Source organism: Schistosoma haematobium, chromosome 7, assembly GCF_000699445.3.
Source record: "Schistosoma haematobium chromosome 7, whole genome shotgun sequence".
In the NCBI taxonomy this organism is placed as follows: Eukaryota; Metazoa; Platyhelminthes; class Trematoda; order Strigeidida; family Schistosomatidae; genus Schistosoma; species Schistosoma haematobium.
Window position 1 is genome coordinate 5,392,311 of NC_067202.1, and position 16,869 is coordinate 5,409,179.

The 16,869-nt window shown below is 33.8% G+C and overlaps 1 protein-coding gene across 2 annotated transcripts; it reads left to right on the forward strand.

Moving 5' to 3' along the window:
• Positions 1-4,447: 4,447 nt before the first annotated feature.
• On the forward strand, positions 4,448-8,509 carry MS3_00009479 (uncharacterized protein; the record flags this gene model as incomplete). Of its 2 annotated transcripts, XM_012936802.2 has the most annotated exons (3): positions 4,448-5,161; positions 7,188-7,399; positions 7,718-8,509. In XM_012936802.2, the coding sequence occupies 3 exons, from the start codon at positions 4,448-4,450 to the stop codon at positions 8,187-8,189; spliced, it is 1,398 nt and encodes a 465-aa protein (XP_012792256.1). In that variant the 3' UTR covers positions 8,190-8,509. The 2 variants fall into 2 exon arrangements, with proteins under 2 accessions (XP_012792256.1, XP_051064287.1); XM_051217859.1 differs by lacking the exon at positions 4,448-5,161 and having other exon boundaries at positions 7,289-8,509.
• Between the last annotated feature and the right edge of the window lie 8,360 nt (positions 8,510-16,869).

A 16,869-nucleotide genomic window follows, 5' to 3' on the forward strand; every position in this document is an offset into this window, starting at 1 on the left:
CAGACGCGAACAATATTTCTAAGGCATCTGTGGTCACATACTAGTAGCAGCCGTAAGATAGAACAGGACGAAATGCCGTATACTCATCCCTTATTCGATCAACTACCTCAGCAGATGAGTTTTTATAGCACCATCAATTGATTTTCTATATTTACCGACCATCCTAAATTTTGTCGTAGCCTTATTTATCCGATGGTCCCAACGTTATGGAGCAATGTTTGGAAGGCATCTATGATCAAATATTGGTAGTCTGTGAATATCTTCCATCAGTGAAGGCCACATTTCAAGCCAGTAAAATGGGACAGAACTGAATTCTATGTATTACACTCGACCTTTCGTTTACAGACAGAAATCTCACCTACGCGACAAGTTGACAAAGCCCTTGGACGTAATGAATATATGTCGAGATTTCGTCAGACATCAGAGGTGATATGACTTCCAAGATAAGTGAAGTGGTCGACGTGCTCAGTCTGACATTTTGGGTTTACACGCTATTGAGAAGTCATGGGCACTGGATAACCTTTAGTCCTTATTGATTTTCCATGCTTCTATATTCAGTGTCAGTTAGTTCGTGATAAGAAGAATATGTATTAATGCTACAAAATCTTTGTAAAGGAATTTCTGCGGTTTGCAAAATTATCTTTAAAGAAAAAATAATTTTTGCATGTCAATACAGATTAGTTAGAAATGTACCTAAGGATGCAGGTCAGACTAAAATGCCAGCAAAGTGCATACAAGTTTAGGCATGCTCTGTGTTCATATACTTTGGCTTTGTTCCATGTGGTTGCTCCATGAATTAATCACTTTTCTCACCCATTAAAGCCAAACGCGTGTTGATATGAAGGTTAACAGAATAGGATATGAAATGTGTTCCACATCTGGACGTAGGAAATCATTTAAACGGTATAATAATGGATCTAATTTTATTACTTCATAAGTTTGATGTGGGAATAGTAGTTTGTTTGTTGTATACCGCCACCCGTAAAAAGGAAATTCGGAGTCAGTGAGGATATTGGCTTTCGCCTACTCTACTGTTTGATGCAAGGTATATTGCACAATTTTATTCTTAGTTAACTGCCTGTAATTACCCCATTTCCCATTTTATATGGAGATACCGTTCTAATATTCAAGGTTGTTAAGTTTCTTATTAAGATAATCTGGGTTAATCAGTGGTTTGATGATGGAAAAAGACTGAAAGAATCTCGTCTAATACGCTTTTAACAGGAACTTCCTAGAGTTTAAGAAATACTGTGGTTTAGGTATCATGTTCTGATTGGATAGTTACCGATTTGACTATCCGTTTTGACATGTGTTTTGATGCTTTTAAAACATCGAGGTTGTGAATATGAATTTCTTCTGAGACGAAATTAACCATGGGAATAAGGTTTCTCTCCATAGTTCTATCGTTTCGTATTCTGTTTCGGTTCAACTGTATGGGATTTCTTAAGGGCTATGAAACATTTAGGATACTAGTATCATCCATTCAAGTACGGGACTGATCAGATTTTGTTTACCACTAGTTGTTTAGCTAATATCGATTTCTGACAAAAACTGTTCCGAATCTATCAAATTTAACGTGATTTCGTAATAAGAACTTTGGAGGTAACTACTATACTTGATGATTGTGGGGAAGTTTGAGTACTTATGTGATGATAACTTTGCAGAACTTTAATTTATTGGTTGACAGGTTTGTCATTAGGTAACTGTTTCACAACTCCAACATCAGTCAATACAATAAACGAGATTATTACATTCTTCTCACCAGTCTAATGAAAGTTAGAAGCCCGGTTTACTGATTAAGACCTCAGAACAATTGGCCTTTTTTACGTAGTGGGGTAGGCATACTTATATGTAAAATAGTAACATGATGCGAACATAATGAAATACCACAGCCGATTGAAGAAAATTATTTTGTTGCTCACTTTCTCCAATCAATTAATACCTTATCGTTAGGCATAGTTCTTGGTTCACAATTGATTGATCACTGGGTGGTGATCAATGTCATGCTTGTCTAGTCCTTATTAGTGCAGATCGAATGCTATCGATCATGTTGCAATGTGGCCACCAGTCTAGGTGACTCGACACTGCGGGCACTATGTGTTGAGATTTTAGATGGTAGTTGGAGGTAGTCAACAGGAAACCCTGGACCCAGGCTTCGTGCTACTTGGCACTCGTCAGCAAGTAACACGAAACCCGGGTCCAGGGTTTCCTGTTGACTACTTCCAACTACCATCTAAAATAGTTCTTGGTTATTGTATAAATAGTTTAAGAAAATGTCATTTATAGCTCTACTCTTGGTCGTATTGCTAACATATGCATCCTTACTGATTATTATCACCATTTCTAATGATTTTAATAAGCATATATATAAGAAATTTTTGAAAAATTAAGTTGGCCGTAGTGTTTCATGCTACTCTTCAATAGTTGTTAACAACCAGGAAATCTGATCTGAAGACATCTAATTTATGATTGATAACATTAGATTAATGACTTACTAGTCGAATGATCGACTAATAATATCATAGTTCTATAGGAGGTTAGTCTCACAACCTGTTTAGCTCACCGACAACGCATCATACTGTGACACTGGTTCAAATCCTACACGAATTATCAATTCTTTCAATATTACAGGTATTTCTTTCTAAGGAGTATTGACTAAAGTAAAACTTAAGTCCTGTGTTTCCTGTAGACTGCTCTTCCATCAAAACATAGTTTACGAGGTAATGAGTTGTTAGGACTAGTAGTCATATTGGCATTTTTTCGATAGATAAGAACTAGAAAAACATGACATTGAGTAACTAGTGTTGTTTCAATAATTTCACTTATATACATTTATGGGAACTGTTGAAAACTACTGACAGTTAACAGTTTTCGATGTTAGATAATCTGGTAAGTGAGTAGATGGTCTCATTTATACTTCAATATTGAGTATTATCGTAAAAAATAATTACAAAATATATAAGCAAAGATGGATGGTGGTCAACAATGGAATACAGGACGCGAGTTTCGTCCCTTTCCGGATTCGTCATTTAGATGTAAGTCAAACCTGGATACATTAATGTCAATCGCAATCCTAAAACATACAATCAAACAATATCATATAAATTTTTATTACAAAAATATACTTGTCATAACTTGTGACCGCCGATTAGAGGGCAGTGAATTATCGATCTGACCAAGGACGCGTAAAACACGTACGAGCAGTTTACAGTCCTGATTGGTCCTGCTTTCCGCCTAGCTCAGCCAGTTAAGTCCAGAACACCAATCTCAATCTCTTCGATATGAATTATTTATTTCAAATATACTGTGTTTATATACCAACCAGACAGACCACAACGTACCAATAAAATATGAAACAACATTTGTACAAGAATTAGTCAAATGTGGCTGTGAATGAGGGAGGTAGTAATTAATATACTGTGTATAACTCAATAATGGTAAATCGTATAATAGTAGTTCATAGTCAGAATGGGTTTTGTGGAGAGTTTTAGAAATTTCACAGGTTGAAATCATGAGTCGATTGAAGCTAGACCACCATGGAAAACCTGCAAGCACTGGACGGCCGTTTCATCCTAGTACGGGACTCCTCAGCAGTGCGGATCCACGATCCTGTACCACGCGGGGCTCGAACCCAGGACCTACTGGCTCCGCGCGCGAGCACTTAACCACTAGACCACTAAGCCAGCATCCAACGGTGTTAATGTCTAACCTCAAGCAATCCACGAAGTTGCGCCACCGTACACCATTGTCTTCAGTAAAATAAAGCTTATGATAAGAAGTTAGCGTTTTTTTAGCGAGTTAGTTTTCTACGGGGTGGGGACGCTAACCCCATGCCCAACCCTCCTCCTTTATCCGGGCTTGGGATCGGCAGTAGCCCCCGGATGGACTCCAGGCGGAGTTGGAAGTGGATAGGACACACATTGAGGAAAGCACCCAACTGCGTCACAAGACAAGCCCTCACATGGAATCCTGAAGGTCAAAGGAAAAGAGGAAGACCAAAGAACACATTACGCCGAGAAATGGAGATAGACATGAGAAAAATGAACAAGAATTGGATGGAACTAGAAAAGAAGGCCCAGGACAGAGTGGGTTGGAGAATGCTGGTCAGCGGCCTATGCTCCATTGGGAGTAACAGGCGTAAGTAAGTATGATAAGAGGAACACGAATATGAATAGTTTAGTTACTTAATAATTATGCAATAGAAATATACGTTTAGTATTGGTCCATCAACAGATCCCAAAAGTAACCATTCATTATGTTTTTCGGAACCTAACAATACTTTTAAAAAAATAATCACTTTTATGTACTTTTATGTTTACACCAATAATCTATTTTCTTTATGGATTGAATATCACATGAAATGATCATCATAAATAGTACATTACCTTTTCTTACTCATTGACTTCATTTCTCTTTTTTTTTTAAAAATTATCTACCTAGAAACAATATGAGTAGAATTCATAAAACAACTCAACAACAAGGATTACATCATCATGTCCATCAAATAACCCCAACAATCCATAATCATACCTCTATAGAAACTACATTCCATTCGGAATTATTATTACTTGATCAATTATTTGATCATCAACAAATGATTCATTATTTATTTAATAAAAATACATTTTGTTTAAATGATTCTAATCTATGGACAATTGAATGGTTACAACAATATTTAGATATATTAACAGAATTTGGACAATTATTATTAAAATGTAATAAAAATAGTACTACTATTCATATACATATTGATGATATCCTACCTATAACACGTTTATGGCATAGTTACTTAGAAACAAGTTTAATCTCATATCCTATAGAAAGTAGAATGCTTGATCATGATCAAAATATCAAACAAAAAATCAATTTTACATGGGATATGTATATTGTATTACATAAACCTAATCAATGTCAATTAAGATCATATTTATTAAATAATCAATCAATAATCAATCATATACCAAATTATTATTATCTTACTATACCATCATTAATCAATATAGAGAAAATGGAATCAACTATGGAATCATATAAAAAACAAGAAATCAATGATCCATATGAATCAATTCGTATGACGGATCATTTTTTATTGAATAATCAATTATTAGATCAATGGGATTTGATTTCACCAATGAAAATATGTCAATTATTATTTTCTATAGTATTACCAGAATGTTTAAATACAATAATAATGAATGATTTTGGTCAAAATAGTTTAAAAGTAATTCGTTGGAAATGTTTATTTGAGAATGATATTAATAAAGCAATTGAAGAAGGTTATTATCCAATTGAAGTGAGTTATTATATATATATATATATATATATATATATATATATATATATATATATATATAAAGTATTTTTCCCATCGCACAAGCTAGTGGCTATTTGCACTCAGTAGCTGAGTGAATGATGTGATGACGTTTGAAGTGAACAGCACTGGGTTCAACTCCCAGAGTGAATATGAACTCTAGGATGCGGGTACATCCAACTAACGAGTCCCAAATAGGACGAAACTCACTTCATTGATTCCACTGTTAGTCACCATCCATCTCATTTTAAAATATATTGGGTATCTGAAATATAGATAATAAAAGCTTGCCTACTATCTTCTCTCGTTCAGATTGGTAGTAGAAGAAGGTATCTGTATCGCAGGATCAATAAGCATTAAGAATTGTTGTTCTTAACTGAGAATTAATCTTGACATTCAAAGCGTATTAGTGATCAAAGATTAGGACGCTAGGCTACAAAGGAAACGGTAAAGGTAGGGTAGAGAAATTCTAGCTGCGATTCTAATTGCTGAAACTTCTTTAGATATCGATTATTCTCCTTGCATAACAACTGTATTAATTTTTTTTAATTGAGATCATGAATCGATTGATGTTAGACTACCGTTGGAAACCTGAAAGCACTGGATGGCCGTTTCGTCCTCAGTGGTGCGCATCCACGATCCCGCTCGCTGGATTCGAACCCAGGGCCTTCAGTATTTATATAATATCAAGAAACTCAATAGAAATCTTCAATGTTAATATTGTTTTACTCAAACAACACTAGTAAGGTTTGATTCTCTTGGTTTCATTTGTTATATATACATATACATATATACTACCTCTAAAGTATTGCTCATGGAATCGTGAATTTATAAAAATTCTAACCTTTCCAAACCTTCAGTTCAAACACTAGTAATACACTATTAACACTAGTAGATATGTGATTGAAAATCATTTTTGATTCATAAACTACAGCATACTAATATTATGAACCTGTCAATCAGTTATATTATGAAAATTTCCTAGTTATACATCTTTGGAGATTTGACTAATTGAGCAATGAGTAATGACCAATATATTTCATTACTATGACTTAACGTTGGTTGAATTCTATAGATCAATGTTTAAATGTAGTCACTACTATTTTAAATGACTCGATATGGTGTGAACTATATTTTGATCTGTTGTTAAAGACGTATTCAAATGCTATAGATGAAAGTTAATGATGTAATTGAAATAAGTCTTTAAATTATACCCAAAATACACAAAGTTATCTATCTGATATACTTAACTGGTCTATAGTCTAGTATGAATAGATTGAAATAGGTAGTTCTAGACATTAATTAATCAATAATGATTTACAATATTATGAGATTAACTTACTTTAAGTAATCTACTGAGTTAAGTGATTTACTCTTTGCGAAAAACAGATGGTATTTAATATCCATTATTAAGATTTATCCGTAGTTATGAGGGTTCTAGAAGATCTGACAATCACGTTAGGGGATTAAGATATTAAAACCTTTTACCGCCCCTCGAACTGATTTGTTTCCGTTTTTATGATCGCCTTGAATACGATTCATTTCAATTTCAACAAATCTATATATTTAATAATTGATTTGATAACTTGATTAAGGCTAGACTATCATGGAAAATCTGGAGGCATTGAACAACTGTTTTGTTCTAGTATGCTCTCAAATTCCATGTGAGTGATCATAAATGTGTACTGACACTGAAGAGTCTCATACTAGGATAAAACAACTGTCCAGTACTTACAGGTTATTCACAATGATCTAGCTTTAATCAACTCATAAATTCAACTATTAAACTCATACCCCCCCCCTCTATTCACATTAAAAATCTATAAATGATTCTTTTTTCTTTTTCTTTTTTGTTTTCTTTTTTTTTGATCTAAAGGTTGTATTTGATTTAAATAGTATAGGTCTTAATTCATTTTATTATAATTCTAAATTATGGAAAACTCAATATACTAATCATTTAACACATAAAATACAAATCAATAAAAATAATCATTTATTATCCATATCAAATATTGATTCTAATCATAATATAAATAAATCAGAATCAAGTTATCATTCTTCAGTTACTATGCCAAATATTTTAATTATGTATATTAATTTTTATCCAGTTTTTTCATTTAATGATTTTATCAATACTACTCCTACTCCTCCTCCTACTACTACTACTAATAATAATAATCAATCAAAAACTCAGATAGCAACTATAACCAATAATCGATATATATCGATTTATTGGAAACATAATTTTTTAAAATTAATAACTCCATTACAATTCAATAATAATAATAATCAATTAAATTATAATTTACCATTATGGTCCATATGTAATTGTCTTAAGGAAGATTTTATTTTACAAAAAATTCATTTTATTCATAATAATCATTATTTTTATATGAAATCAATTAGAATTTTATTAAATTTAATTCAATTTAATGATTTATTATATAATACAAATTTATTACAAATATTTAATATTAAAAATATGATTGAATTATATTTACAATTAATTGATGAACAATCAAATCAATTAATAATCAAAAATCAATATTATCCAAATGTAATCAATAATAGAAAAAAATCAATAATTGATTGGCAACAACAAAAAAGTTTATATGAATTAATGAATGATTTATTAAAAAAAATGATTGATATATTACGTAATAAACAATTATTATCTATTACTAGCCCAGAAACTAATTTATTACAAATCGATAATGATGATGTTACAAATAAATTGATTAATCAATCATGTATAATATTAACGACATGGTATTCTAATCCATTAGAATTAAAAAAATTAATAATAAAAAAAATTGAAATGTTAAAAAAATTGATTCATAAGTTTAATGATTTATATCCAGATAAACAAATTTCATGAATGAATTCATACATTGAATAGACTTATACTTTTTAGAAGGTATCTCAACTATAGAAGTTGTTCAGCTGATCATTTCATGATGTTTTGTATTCTTACACTTCTTTAATTCCATATCCTCCTTTTATAGACATTATCTTAGAAACAGAGAGAGAGAGAGAGAGGGGGAGAGATTAGCCAATCTCTATTCTGGATATGCATTTGATGAGAAAGGGGAGTAATGGTTCCTTAAAAAAAGATTCATTTTTTTGTATTTTATTTCATTATAGTAGTAAATTTGTTGGCGGGTTTATAAATTTAAAATATATGGAAGGGTTTTTAAAGTTTTGATTTCTGTGAATAAAAGTTTTAGATTTTATTCAATTTTTGTTGTTGTGAGATAGTAACTCACTGAAGACAATGGCGGATGTGTTGCTCAACTTTGAGGATTGGTTGAGGTTCGACATTAGCACCGTCGGATACCGGCTGGACCAGTGGTTTGGAGGTTAAGCGTTCGTATGTGAGACTGATAAGTCCTGGGTTCGAATCCCCCAGGGGCTGGAATCGTAGATGCGCATTGTCACTGAGGAGTTCCACAATAAGATGGAACACCCATCCAATGCTTCCTGGTTTTCCATGATAGTCTAGCTTCAATCGACTCATGATCTCAGCCATTAAAGTAATACAGTTGAATATTGAACAACTGTGGACACTACAGAATCATAAATACTGTTTGATGTATGTTATGAACGAAGAATAAATATTGGTAAGCTACCTAATCACTGCAAAGGTGTGGGGTGAGCTACTTATATTGACATAAGTAGTATATAATGATAGTCAGGAATAGAGTGTACTTTAATAGAAGATTGAAAAGAAAACAATCAAAGCGGAAAGCAATTCGTATGAGAATGCAAGAACAATGAATTCTGAGATGATTGACTGATATTTGAAAAAAGGAACAGTTAAGTTGGCGACAATTGATCGATTTTTTGCAAATTAAGTAATTACTGTTTGGATCTTAGATTTTAGTAAGATGTTCTGTAATTATATGTACAATTACAATCTATTGGTTTATTGTTTCTTTTTAAGACTATAGGTAGTGGAGGCAATCGAATACATTTGAATACAAGATTACAGAATATCATAGTAATATTAGAGAATCATTTTTTGTTTGATCTTAACTTTCTGCCTCCAGGCATTTTACTTTCGACTTATGATACATACTACTTATATCTGTCGACATCAATAGTACACACCACAGTAGCATAATTGTTTGTTCGATCTATTCTTTTAATATCTACTGTGATGATTGTATGATATAAAATTTATAGTACACTATGATGTAGCTAGCGTGCTACGTAAATGTTATGGAGTCTATTTTAGGTGAGGTGGAAGATGCCTACAATAAATGATACCCATATTATGAGGGAATAAATATTATATACCATTTTGTTTTAGTTTTTGTTAAGACGAAATTCAGTCCTTAGTTTAAACTGTCAATCGATTGTACGTTCTCTATACGAGTATTAATGTAATGAATTAATATTTAATTAAAATTTCAAATGAACTAATCATAGTTGTCTCCATGTAACTGTGAAAAGATACAATCAGAATACAATAAATCATACTATTATTATTTTCCGATGTTCAATTGTTGGTGTGAGGGTTCTGTGGAAATTGTTCAGTTAATAGTTTATATTATAGACAGGTATTGATCAGATGGACATTGAAAAACCAGTAAGTATTGAAGAGCTATTTTGTCCTAATATAGAACACTGAAAAGAAACATAGTGGATTGGTTGAAGTTAGACATTAACACCGTTGGATGCCGGCTCAGTGGTCTAGTTGGTTAAGCGCCTGGCGCGAGGCCAATAGGTCCTGGGATCGAATCTCGCGGGGGGGATGGGATCGTGGACGCGCACCGCTGAGGAGCCCTATACCAGGACGAAACGGCCGTCCAGTGCTTGTAGGTTTTCTATGGTGGTCTAGCTTCAGTTGACTCATGATTTCAACATGTGAAACATCAATCCGTTTAGTATATTTAGATTTGAATAATATGCACACACATCCTAAACTAATAATAATAAAAATAATTTTATGCTCACTGGTGATTAGTTTCTAGAAGTTAGTTTTCGGAGTTCAAGTACGGTAATGTGCTTGATAAGGTTCAATTATTTCGAGGTTTTAAAGATATATCACAAATGGAAATGAATGTTGATCAGGCAATACTGTGGATGGTATTGTTAGGGGATTCCATGTTACTAAGAAACGGAATTGTTATTCAATGCCTCCTGGTTGTATAGGCATCTCAATTAAAGTTAATATGTGACAAATACCACCTGTAAGTTAAATGCTAAGTTTTCCATAAATCATGTGAATCATTTTGATTCAGCAAATAAATACTCTGTTAAGTAGAATGATAATAAATTTATGATCCCAGTAACATAGAGCTATAAAATGACTTCAAAACTCCCGAATATCCTAGAACAATTATCGGTGAGTGTATAATTTATCCACGACCTTCGAATGACACTAAAATGGCCTTGGGAATATCTACCTACATACTAGGGCTAAATTTTGGTTATAAATCAGTGTGAAGAATAAAGATTATGATTTACAGCTGATGGTTATAGTTAAGAATTAGATTTAAGGTTTTTCACAACGAACTGACATCAGCTATAATGCCAAAACTCTATTTAACCAAATGGATGAATAAATTTTGCGCCAAAATCTCAGACCTGTTATCGTAAGTCTGATTGGTTCGTCCATAAATCATAGTCTCGCAAAAAAATCTTCAACAGAGCGTTGCTGAACCGGATGACAGATGCAGTTGACGCTCGACTTCGATATCAACAAACTGGATTCCGTATGGATCGTTCGCGCACAGACGAAATCGCGGCACTACGGATCATCGTCGAACAATCAATTGAATGGAACTCGTCACTGTACATCAACTTCATTGATTATGAAAAGGTATTTAACAGTGTAGATAGGAGAAAATTATGGAAAATTCTCCGACACTACGGAATGAGTACCTTGGAAGATTGTCAACATTATCGGGAACTCATACGACGGACAATGGTGCAAAGTGGTGCATAGAGGACAGCTGAAAGATGCATTGTGAGTGGGAGCCAGAGTCAGACAAGGCTGTCTATTCTCTCCCTTCCTCTTTCTTCGGGTGGTGGATATGACATACATTGCGCAAATAATCAAATTACACCACGAGACAAGCCCTAACTTGGAATCCTGAAGGGAAGAGGAAAAGAGGAAGGCCAAAGAACACATAACGTCGAGAAATAGAAGCAGATATGAAAAGGATGAATAACAACTGGAAGGAGCCAGAAAGGATTGCCCAGGACAGGGTTGGATGGAGAATGCTGGTGAGTGGCCTATGCTCCTTCATGAGGAGTAACAGGTGTAAGTAAGTAAGTATGCAGGTAAATAAGAAATTTGTGATAGATTCCCTATCAAGGCCTACCCTAACCCGTAATGCTCGATGGTGTACGATAAGGCTAAAAAATAGCATCAGAAGAATAGACCAAGACTTGATAATAACCCATTAATTCATTGGATAATAATCTAGGCCATATCATTTGGTCTTTAATTTCTGGGTTGTAGTTCATAGAACTCTCATAATCTATGGATGCAGATGTTTGGTAACATAAGCCAGAAGTGATAGCTGTGGTACGGTTCTATTTATTTTCTGTCTTTCTGTAGATCTTCAGCTTTATCTCAGTTTACATACATGTATATCACTCGTTACTTCTGAACTGTTTCCCTATGTTGAACCCTTTAGTGTGGTTGATATCATTTCCCTTCATTTGTTTCCCCTCTTGGTATATTCTTTTAAAGTATATCAATTTAGATCAATAACGTATTTTTGAAGATTACTTAATGATTTACAACGGACTAGTTATAAAAAATAGCAAACTTTACGAATATTTTGCAAGTGGCTGAAAGCAATCGATTCGAGTTAGGTAATATAAATGAATATATTCCAGATAAGTAGCTTAGATTCATCATACTTGTCATAAAACTTGAAACTATTCAGTTTGATCAATAGGAAGATTGTAGGTGCAAACTGATAAGCAGTGGCCATATGCGACGAAGCAGATATATCCGCTGATCATCGGCTGCCGATAGCTCCACAGATCCTTAATAAAAAATTTACCATCAAAAGTTTAGAATGCAATGAAGTCATACTAAGATATGAACAAGCTAATTAAATACATTAGAATTATCTCATACAGATTCTTTTATTTTATTTATTTATTTGAACACATAGATATTGGTACAAGGAAGCATCAAATATATATGCGCCATATAAATCTCATTTCGTTTGTGTGAGGGCTATGATACTGCCCGGGTGTCCAAACCAGAACAGGTGGTTTTATTAGGGAGCCACACTCGGAGCCTTTGAACCAAATGTCTAATCCACAAGACAGTGGAGCAGCGTCAGGAGGTGTAGTCCCATGGTAGCCGGTGGTCAATAATTGGTCCATACATAAGTTGTTCCTTCGGGATACTGGAGCCAGCCCATGTGCACCATTGGTTTCGAAAGAGGGTTTTCCAACTCCCCTAGGTGGACTCTCCATGTCCACCAACCCGGTTAAAGCGCCGGATATTCGCTTTTCACCCTCTCAATTTCTTAGCCAACACCCGTGGTGCGAACAGAGGCTATATACGCGTAGCCATGTGAGAGCATTTCGAGAGGGAGAGCTGACTCTCCGCACTCTCAGCCATACCAGGGCATTTAGGGGCCGTATATATTCTTACTATCATGAACAAACCTTCCAAACAACACTTTGCTCAGTTAGTAAAGAAAAACATTTTTTTCAAGTGTTTCCATGCATAAATCATCAAAATTATGTGAAAACTTGACTTAAAATTTTATGTATGTATATACCTATATGTATGTAGATGGTAATCACTATGGTAATGCTGTAAAAATTCACTTGATTAAAATTAGGTTAAAGTTCTTTAATACTATATATATATAATGAAATAGATTTCCATTAAAAATATTGTATTGCTATTCTGTTCATTTACAAATGACAGTTAAAATGATTACTTAGATTCTTGGTATATATGATAACTGGGCGAGATTATAATTTTTAGATGAACCAATCAGATGTCGAGGTTTCCGTAATCCAGTCGACCACCCGAAGAAAGAGGGAAGGAGAGAATAGACAGCCTTGTCTGACTCTGGCTCCCACTCACAATGCATCTTTCAGCTGTCCTCTATGCACCACTTTGCACCATTGTCCGTCGTATGAGTTCCCGATAATGTTGACAATCTTCCAAGGTACTCATTCCGTAGTGTCGGAGAATTTTCCATAATTTTCTCCTATCTACACTGTTAAATACCTTTTCATAATCAATGAAGTTGATGTACAGTGACGAGTTCCATTCAATTGATTGTTCGACGATGATCCGTAGTGCCGTGATTTCGTCTGTGCACGACTGACTTACCTACATAGATAAGTTAATAGGTAAAATCACATATAGATAAGGGGGTTGGAAACAAAAAATGGAATTCAAATGAGTTTTTAATATATTGAACCATTTTCTAGGACTTGCATCCTAGAGTTGTTGTTCACTCTGGGACGTGCAGTTCCAAATAAAACAAAACGCACCTCCTGGATTCCACTGCTACTCAACATTCATCTTTACTCATGATATTATTCATTTGGAGATTGATGTAATTCCTTCAGAGAAAATAAAGAAACTTCCATCGTCTCTTTTCCTCCGATTTTAAATTACAACTAGACAAGATTAGATTAGGTATTTTGTTATTTGCTACTTTCCTATTCAGGTTAACTGTTTTCGTGATTTGTAGGTATCAATGCCAAGGTTGAGATTGACAGTATAAAGTTTATGATAAATATAATTTTTTGTTATATCTTGGTGAGTAGGAAAAAAATTGTATTTCTGACGTTTCGTAATTTGATATGAGCCATTTCTTTAAAGTAAATTAATAATCGATCATCATTTATTCGTACTGATGAAGTGTTTTACATTAAGTCACGAAACATCGGAAATACAGTTTTTCTACTCAAAATAGTATATTCTTTGTTGTTTTTGTGATTATTACAAAATGATATATGAAAAATTGCGATTTTCACTCATCTGTTTTATCACTATGGAGTTGTGAATACTGTTCACTTTTATTTGAGATCCTGGGTCCTGGGTTCAAATCCCACAAGTGGGATCATGGATGTGCTCTGTTGAGGAGTCCCTTACGGGAACGAAATAGTCCTCCAATACTTCCAGGTTTTTAATGGTGGTTTGACATTGATCAATCCATGATCTCATTTATTTTATATTAGTAAATGATATTACCAAGTAGTTAGTTAGTAGTTTGTGAGACGGTGACGATAATAACATTTAGTTGTCAACATTATTTTCTCATGAAAATATAGGAAAACATCGTATTTGTTGTCATTGAAGTAAATTAAACTGTCTTACTTTTAATTCCACTTTTCTATTGTATCTATTATCTCTGACGTATGATTTTATCGTACAGATAACAAGCTTAATAGTCTCAGTACGAATATCGACAGTGAGATGGAAGTATAATCAAATAGAATGAAGGAACGAATTGAGCGAAGAAATTTCTTTTCAATTAGTTTTTCATCATGGCTCTACACTAATATAGATAAGTATGATTTACAATAATGATATAATACTCATCGAGTGGATACGTTGCGTAATAGTTACATAATGACCTTTAAATTAACATTCAGTAATTGGAAGAGAGAGGATTATTAATATTCAAAGTAATCAAGAAGTTACTACGTTGCGTAATGTAAGAAACAAAGAAGGAACAGAATTTTAACGGATGGTCAATAGGATAGTAGTTACGTAAAAATCAAGAGATGAATGTTGAGAAGTTATAAGGTTCAAAAGCAACAGAAACAAAATTGCAAAAATTAAAAAAAAAGAAGTGGAAGAAGTATGAAAAATAGTTCTTATGATGGAAATTTTATATTGAAGGCCAGGGCAGAGAAAGTGGTTGTACGAATCTCTTTTGGATGCAAAGGTCAGGTTTGTGAACATGAATTGCGATGGCTTCCGCAATCTGTAAAAGCCGCACTCGTAAACCATGTGGTAGATTTGATGGAATATTGTAGATAATCTTAAAAGCTTTATTCAATTCGACTTGATGACCTGTGTCAACCAAGTGCGAGAGAATAGAACCTTTAGTCATTTTCACCTGTCCTTGCTTAGCCATGTCGGATGATGTTCTGTAATACGGTAACGGACCTGCCGAATTGTACGCCCTATGTAACTGGCTCCACAGGAGCAGTTGAAATGATAGATAGATACACATAGATTTGGCGAATTCTGGCAGTCTGTCTTTAATGGATGTTCTTATTTTCGGGTGGTTGTAGAAGATGACATTTAATTTGGCAGCATTAAATGTTTTTTTGTACAGATCTTCCTAGTTTCTGAGTCATGACTTCTTCAATGGTGTCATTTATTAATTGTAGTTTTATGAATAATACCTTCTTGGGGACGCTGGGTATTTTTGTCCTTGTTTTCTTCTCCGTCATATGTTTGTCGATGAATTTCATTGGGTACCCATTCAGACTGAGTAGGTTTCGAATATTGTTCAATTCTTCTTCAATGGTGTCTTCAGAGCAGATCATTCTAGCACAATGTGCCAAGATCTTTATCAAGTTCCTTTTGTATCTGATTGGAACTGCACTCTGGAAATGAGTGTATTGACCTGCTGCTGACTTTCTGTGTAGCCTTCTTTTTATAGTTCCGTCTGTTCTTCTAGTTAGTTGGACGTCTAGAAAAGATATGCTGTTATTCTGTTCATCTTCTGATGTAAAGTTAATTGATAGATGAACGTTATTAAATATATTAAGTAAATTGTGCTTATCATTTTCTTTTTCTAATACTATGAAGGTATCATCTATATAGCGATAATAATTTGGTAAATGGGTAATTGTACTTTTAAGTGGTCCATTTTCCAGTTTTGCAAGGAAAATATTAGCCAGTAGAGGGCCCAATGGTGATCCCATGGCGACTTCATCTAGTTGTCTATAGTATTCATTGTCAAATCTGAATTGGACGTTCATAGTGCATCTAAGAATTAACTGTTTTATCGCGGATGCGGGAATCAGGGTTTCTATGCGTCTCGCCGTTAGTTCATTGCAAATAAAATCAACCGTATCGAGTAGTGGAATATTAGTGAATAATGATGATACGTCAAGTGATATCATGAATTTATTCTTGACTGATAGAATTTTTATGTTCTCAACAAATTCACAGAAATCTTTAAAACTATGTCTGACAATTTCTTTGTGTAATGGTTGAAGAATTTGCACTAACCATTTTGCTAAATGATGATACGCTGAGTTATTCATATCTAATACTGGTCGAAGGGGCAAGCCACTTTTGTGTATTTTCGGTAGGCCATATAGTCTTGGTGTAATTGTTCCTGTAGGTTTCAACATTTTGAACACTTTTTCTGAAATAAAACCTTATTGATAATTTCTTTCAGTGAATCAGTTAGTTGTTTTTCAATCTTATCTGCTACGTTGTTCTTCACAGCCAGTTTCTGAAATTTGCTTTTATCATTTAGAAGGGCTTTCATTTTGTTTATATAGTCATTTTTATCCATGAGTACTATCCCATATCCTTTGTTAGGTTTCGTGATTAATAAATTGTCATTAGTTTTAAGTTTTCTTAG